This window comes from Eubalaena glacialis, chromosome X, assembly GCF_028564815.1.
Source record: "Eubalaena glacialis isolate mEubGla1 chromosome X, mEubGla1.1.hap2.+ XY, whole genome shotgun sequence".
NCBI lineage: Eukaryota > Metazoa > Chordata > Mammalia > Artiodactyla > Balaenidae > Eubalaena > Eubalaena glacialis.
Window position 1 is genome coordinate 125056948 of NC_083736.1, and position 7350 is coordinate 125064297.

The 7350-nt window shown below is 57.2% G+C and overlaps 1 protein-coding gene across 1 annotated transcript; it reads left to right on the forward strand.

The window, feature by feature from the left end:
• Positions 1 to 2986: 2986 nt before the first annotated feature.
• Positions 2987 to 4024, forward strand: LOC133081913 (putative MAGE domain-containing protein MAGEA13P). Its single transcript, XM_061178227.1, has one exon. It carries the CDS (start codon positions 2987 to 2989, stop codon positions 4022 to 4024), a length of 1038 nt encoding a protein of 345 aa, XP_061034210.1.
• Positions 4025 to 7350: the final 3326 nt, after the last annotated feature.

The window sequence follows — 7350 nt, forward strand, 5'->3', positions numbered from 1 at the left end:
TTTCCCAGCAGGTTTCCTCTGAAGGGCAACAGAGGAACGAGCCCAGGCCCCGCCGGGCGGCAAGGCGAGGGTCCACAGGGAGGAGAGCGGCCCTCTCAGCTGCCCTAGACGGGCCCCTCCAGCCCGCTCTAACCCTGCCGTCCTCCTTGAGGCCCCGGGCAGGGGGCCCGGATGTGAGGTGCCTGACTTCCGGCCAGAGGCTGAGGGAACGAGGCGTCGTCGGTTGGGGCCGGTTGGGGCCGGTGGCGCGGACTTGGGTGGGCGGAGGCAGAGGCCCTAGCCGGCCGGCGCGGAGGTGAGGACGGGGAGGAAGGCCCGAGGGCCGCTCTCCGCATTCCCCCGCCCGCCCTGCGCGGCGCCCCGGGCAGCCCAGGCCGGGCCTCGGAGGTGTTTTCCCTGGGCCTCCGTGTCAGGAGCGTCGGGGCCCGGGGCCCTGTCCGTCGGGGCTGGACTCAGGTCAGAAAAGGCGGGGGGGTCCTGGCCCTGCCGGCTGTTAAGGGGGACCCTCGTGGAGGGCCGAGGGGGCCTCGCAGTCCGCACCGGGGGCCCGCGGGCGCCCGCCCCGCCCGGCTGGCTGTCCGCCCTGAGCCGACTCGGGCGGAGCTGTGGGCCGCGGGGCCCCTCTCCGTCTCCTGACGGCTCTGCCTGGCGCCCCGGGGCCGTGGTGGCCGTGGGCTGAGGCGGCGGCCTCGGGTCAGAAGAAGGGAGGGGTGCGGGCCCCGTGGCGACTGCGTGGGAAGCCGTGAGGATGGACGAGGGCACCTTCCGCGGACGCGGAGCCCCACGAGCCCCCCCGGGAGGGCTCAGTGATGCCCCCTCGTTCCCTCAGGACGCCGTGGGGCTGGTCTCCGGGAGAGACGCCTTTGCCTGAGGGCCGACGGCAGCACCTTGAGGGGGGACGGGAGCTCCCCCGCCACCGAAAAGATGGCGTTCAGCCCCTGCTGTCAGCTTGGGGGCCCCCGTCCCGTCAGGCAGAGGCGCCCCCGGCACTCCGTCCGTCCTTCCGCGCGCTCCCGGCAGCCGGGCCTGAGGGCTGTGCCTGGGCCGCAGAAGGGAGAGGGCGGCCCTGTCGGCAGGAGAGGCGGGGGGCGGTGGGTGCCCTGCCACAGAGCCTGGCAGGACCTCCACAGGGACTCCCCCTGCTCCCCCCTGGCAGCCCGGGGACCCCGGGAAAGGCGGCCGGGCCGATCCTCCCTTGCCTCCCCCGTTTCCACATCGGGGGTCTCAGGGCAGTGAGGGCCTCGGGCTGAAGGGCCCGCCAGGCGGGATGGCGAGGAGCTCCCGGTGGGCTGAGAGGACCAGGAGGCCCCGCGGGGACCTGCCCTTCTCTCCCCTCAGAGGCCCAGGCGGGCGCTCAGGCGCCGGTGCCGCCTCCATCCTCCTGGGCCCCTGCCCGGCGGCTCCCGGACATGGCGGCCTTCACCCGACGGAAGCCCCCGGAAGTCGGCATAAAGGAGGGTTTCGGGCCCCACGGGAATGGGTGTGGTCACCTCGGGAGGGCCGAGGGCGACCAGCAGGCCGTGACGCAGACGGGGCTGGGCAGACACGGCACCTCCCCCGCCGCCGGCCGCAGGGACTCCGCGGGCCTGCCGGGCAGAGACCCGGCCTCCCGCCCCGCCCGGTGGTCCCCGTGAGGTGGCCGCCGTGGTCTGGGGGGTTCACCCTCGGGTCCGCAGAGGGAGGAGCCCAGCCCTGCCAGGAGCGGAGGTGAGGCCTCACAGGGTAGGACAGGGAGGCCCTTCAGCTGTGGAGAGACGGGCCTCTGGCCGCGTCCCACGCCCGCTGTCAACCCCTGGAGACCCCCCAAGCAGGGCCGCTCCAGTCCCCTGCGCTCCCTTGTCCGGTCTCGGGGAGACAGAGCCTGGGCCTCAGGGATGCAGTCTCAGGTCAGCTGAAGGGGATGAACGCACTCCCGCCTGCTGCCCTCGCGGAGCCTCAGTGCAGCAGAGGCACGAGTCTCAGGCTCTGCCAGGAGTTAACTGGAAGGTGGAGGGCGGGGCGGACCCCCTGTGGAAGAGCAAATGGGGCCCGGCGCCTCCCTGCCCCTGCTGGCAGCCACGACAGGACACAGGGAGTGGTGGTCGAGTGTGGCGCCCCTTCACTTCCTCCTCCGCTGTCTCAGGAAGTGAGGCCTTGGTTTAAGGAGGGTGACCTCAGGTCAACAGAGGGAGGAGTCCCAGGCCTTAAGATAGGGACTGTGATGATCCGTCTATTCCAGGAGAGCAGGGTCCCCAGAGTTCGTCCAGCCCTTACTGTCACCCCAGGGACGCCCTGGGCAGGCGTGGCCAAATGCGGTGCCCTCCTCTTGGTCTCGGGAGTGTGAGCTTTGTTCTGAGAGTTCTGTCTCAGAGCAGCAGAGGGGTGGGGCGCGGGCCTGCCTGGCCGGGAGGAAGACGAGGACCCCGAGTGGGCACTGATGGGGCCGTCCACCCCAGAACGGTGGGAGCATCCCAAAGTCTGGCCTTCCCCCTCCTGTCAGCGCTGGGGGTTGGGGGCAGGACTGTGATTGCAGTCTGCAGCCTGAGGTGCCCCTCAGTTCCTCTTATAGGGACTCAAGTAACCCCGGGAGCGAGGCTCTTGGTCTGAGGCATGTGTCCTCGGGTCAGCAGAGCAGAGGAAGCCCAGGAAGGGCCGGGAGTCAGTCAAGGTGAGGACCCTGAATGTCGACCAGTGGGCCCCCCACACACACCAGAACAGAGGGGACACCACCGTGCCTGGCCTCGCACAGCCTACTGTCTTACCTGGAATCTGCAGGCTGAGCGGGCTGGTGACACCCTGAGGAGTTTCACACGTCCTCCCACTGGTTCTTAGGGCACAGACCAGTCAGGAAGACAGGAGACCCCCCAGAGCACTGTCTATTAAGATGGCCGTGGTCAGAGCTGACAGGGTTGAGTTTCTCACACTCTTCCTCTCTCTCGCAGATCAATTGGCCGCCATCAGCACGCCCTGCCCACACCCCTGCCTGCTGCCCCCAACACGCATCATCATGCTTCACAGTCAGAAGAGTCAGTGCGACGTGCTTGCAGTAGGCCTTCAGGCCGAGAAAGAGGCTCAGGGCCTGGTGGGCGCACAGGTTCCTGTAGCTGAGGAGGGGGAGGCCGCTGCCCCCTCACGCTCTCCTTCGATCCAGGGCACCGCAGAGGCTGTGCCTGCTGCTGGAGCGCAGAGCGTTCCCCAGAGTTCCCAGACAGCCTGCGCCTCCTCCATGGCCGTCGAAGCCACTCCATCGAGCAGATCAAATGAGGGCTCCCACAGCCAGGAAGAGGGCGTGAGCGCCTCCCAGGCTCCCGAGTTCCTGTTCCATGACGAGCTGAGCAAGAAGGTGGCTGAATTGGTGCAGTTCTTAAGTGTCAAGCATGTAAAAAAGGAGCCCATCACGAAGGCAGAAATGCTGAGGAGTATCGTCAAAGAACACAAGGACCACTTCCCTGTGATCTTCAGCAAAGCCTGTGACTGCATGGAGATCGTCTTCGGCATTGAAGTGAAGGAAGTGGACCCCACCAGCCACTCCTACGTGCTCGTGAAGATACTAGACCTCACCTACAACGGGATGCTGAGTGATGACCAGGGCATGCCCAAGACCGGCGTCCTGGTACTTATGCTGGGTGTGATCTTCATGCAGGGCAACCGTGCTCCTGAGGAGAAAGTCTGGGAAGTGCTGAGTATTATTGGGATGTATGTCGGGCAGAAGGATCTCAGCTACAGGGAGACCAAGAAGCTCATCACCAAAGAGTTGGTGGAGGAAAAGTACCTGGAGTACCAGCAGGTGCCCAACAGTGATCCTCCACACTACGAATTCCTGTGGGGTCCAAGGGCCCACGCTGAAACCAGCAAGCTGAAAGTCCTGGAGTTTTTTGCCAAGATCAATGAGATTGACCCCGCTGCATTCTCACCCTGGTATGAGGAAGCTTTGAGAGATGAGAAAGAGAGAGCCCAGGCCAGAGCTGCCGCAGGGGATGATACTTCTGCCATGGCCAGTGGCAGCTCCAGTGTCATGCCCAGCAGCCTCTCCTGCCCTGAGTGAAGTCAGAGGAAGATTCTCCACTCTGTGTTTGAAGTCAAGGTTCTAAATAGTGGAGGGCTGAATTGCAGATTTTATCTTTTTTTTCCTAAAGGTTTTTAGCTTTAGAGTCTAGGTTCGTGAATAACGTTGGTCACATATTTGTTGCTGTTTGTCAGGCTTTAGAATAAGAATTCTGCTAGTCTGTAAAACAAATTGGGAAATCTTTTGTCATATTTTGTGATCTGGAACAGGATAACATAGCATTGGAATAGGAGTTTCCTTAGAAACATGCAAGGGCCCAGGAATAAAATAGATGGGATCAAGAAATAGAAGAAAAAAATGTAAAAGATGGTTATCCTAAGAATCCTGTATCCCATTTAGTCTGTTGTTTTGTAAGATTAAAGTTACACACCTCGATTTGCTTGGCTAATTAAACAATGTGTGAGAAATTAAATCTTAATAAATGAGAGTCCCGGCTCACTGGCTCATTTATGCTTATAGGTGGGTCTTAGAGGTGAGAGAAAAGCCTAGAATGGAAAACTGGTCCTGGCAGTTTCTCTGGGATCGTGGAGAAACATAGCCCAGTCTCCACCTGGAGCAGGTGTCCTGCCCTTCTGTCCCCACGCCACTGAACACAGTGCACAGACTTGCTGTTCTATACACATCACCTGCAAGGATTTCCTGAGAAAAGGCTGATATTTCTTTGAAGTGGTGCCCAGAGGCTGGCACTTTTTCCCTGGCCTGGGAGAGCCAGAGCCCATGCCACTGAGAGGACATTTTAATTAAGTTATCTTGAGTGCAATTTGGCCAACTCTAAGCAAGGGCTAGATTTTTGGTGGGGGTGAGATGAATGAAAATAGTTGTTTGGATGGAAGAGCAGCTGGGAGAGGGGAAAGGAGTTAGTCCTTGACTCAAATTCCGGAAGCTTTGAGTTGCATTCAACTGGGGAAGACTTCCCAATATCCAAATTAAAGATTATATCCACTAACAGGGAAAATTTACTGAGTTTTATTTACAAAGCAGCATTTGGGGCTCACTTGTTTTATGTCCTAGAGTGCTATGTGTTCTCTGAGATGCCATGGAGCACACACACACACACACACAATCCCAGGAGAGACTGATAGAGTCTGGGGTCAAAATCATATTAGAATTACTGCTATTATTAAAGATCCATTAAATGCCAGGCCATGTGCTTGACTTACATTATATATTGTACATTCCAGCAGTCCCACAAGTCAGGGCTTATTAAACCCACTTCACAAATGAAGAAACTAAGGCTCATATTGGCCACTTGGCCATGGACCCAGTATCACATGTCCAGTAAGTGACAGAGCTGGGACTGGATCCCTGGTCTGAATTCATCGAGGTTCAGGCTGTCCCCACTACTCCCAGCCTGAGGCCGACCTTTTGTCTCTGAGTTCGTTTCCCTTCCCAGTACTGCATCATGGCAACAAAAAGAAGGGCCCTGTGTCCAATGTGCTAAAAGCAGGCCTGAAGAAGGAAGGAGACGGTGAGAAACTGGACTTGGGGATTGTCTGTGGGCTTTATTTAACTCTGGTCCTCCTGCCTGGGTCCCAGGGCTTCTTGGGAGCTGAGTGTGCCCAGGTGCTGGCACTTCTGTCCGGGCCTGGCACTTTCCTGCGTTATGCACGCTTCCACTGGTCTTCCTTCATGTGCCCTCCTGTCAGCTCTGGATCCTGGCCTGCTGACCGGCTCGTCACTTCCTCTTCTCTGAAGACTGGACCCTGCTCCCAGTGGAACAGCCCCAAATATTGTGTCAAAGTTATTTTAGTATGTCTCCCATTTTCTCATTAGGTTAAGCAGAAAATTAACTTAATCCCTCACGCATATAAAACTGGATTTGTGCAGTGATGTCCTGAGTAAAGGGATTCCTCTGGGCATGACTTAAAATTCTGAAATGTCAGCAGGACCTTTCCCCTTTACTTTGAGAAGCAAGGATTTGGCCAGAATGACCAGGAGCCAGGGAAGGATACTCTCAGTCAGTGAGGGTCATTGAGAGCATCCTGGCGAGAGCAATTGCCAGAGCCCACAAGAGAGCACGTACAGAACCGAGTCCAGAGGGCCCCAGGCAGGCTGGCAGTCAGGGCTCTCTGAGTCCAGAGTTCAGGGCCCAGAAGGAGAGATGGTGGGGAATCTGGGTGGGTGGTACTGGACGCCTTACAAGAATAGGCTGGGAAATCTCGGCATCCTCATGACCAGCTGGAAGTCTCAGTGTGGTCTAAGTGGGTAGGTCATTGGGAGGAGTGGACCAGCCACATGCCGGACACCACCCGCTGCCTTAGAGTCGCCCCTGTGTCCTGTCAGGAAGAGCACAGCTGCTCCCCTGCATCATTTGGGTGAGCTACATTTCTTGACACCTCTAGTGGTCCAGTGCTCCCTTGCCAGTGTCCCCGGGCAGGGAGCTGTCTTGATGCCTGCTGGAGGCTGGGATGTGCCCCTGTGTGCAGTGGACCCCTCCATAGCAGCTGGGCTATGTGAGTGAGTGGGGTGGTGACCGACGTCTGCCAGTTGAGACAGGCCAGGGGCACCAATGAAGAGTGGAAGGCAGTGCGCAGCCACAAGGAGGGGGCAATTGGAGGGGCAATCCCTGGGACTAATCACCTCAGAGACTCTGCAGCAAAAGGGCTGGGTGTGAACATACATTGAAAAATGATCCAGGTGCTGTCCCCAGCTCAGGCTGCCTCCCACGGATTCTGAGCTGTTGGGACACTAGAGGGCGGGTGTCCTGTGGCTATGACTGCTGGTCTATGTTGCCACCAGATTCTGTCTGGGATTGAGGATTGGCCTGCATTATCTTCCCAGGCAGTAAACTGGGATATCGTAGGACTTTACTCATTTGCTTTCCATTTCTTAGAGATCACTGTCCTTCATGGCCTGATGTCCAATCAGTTAAAACTTGTTTCATATATTTCATCTGGATTTTTAGGTATATCAGGTAGGAGTTCAGTTCCTCTTACTCCATTATGGCCAGAAGCAGAAGTCCTATAATGCAAATTTAAAATCTAAATTATCTAGGCATGACAAATGTCCCAAAATTTCAATCTTATTCAAATTAAAACCAGGATTGAAAGGCTATGGGACACATTTATGTTAATATAGACATACTTACATACAGCTAGGAGAACACACAGCAAAATGTCAACAATGTATTTCTCTGCTAGTGGAAATATAATTGATTTCTTTATTTTCTTATTCATGGTTTTAAAATTTTCCAACATTTTTGAAACACATATGAATTACCTTTATAAATATTTTAAAATGTAATTTTGACTGCCAAAAATAAATACACATCCTCTAAATGGTTTGTTTGCAAAAAATTGATCAAC

Excerpts from the sequence above, each read along its gene's own strand:
- LOC133081913 (XM_061178227.1), top strand. The coding sequence starts at position 2,987 with ATGCTTCACAGTCAGAAGAGTCAGTGCGACGTGCTTGCAGTAGGCCTT.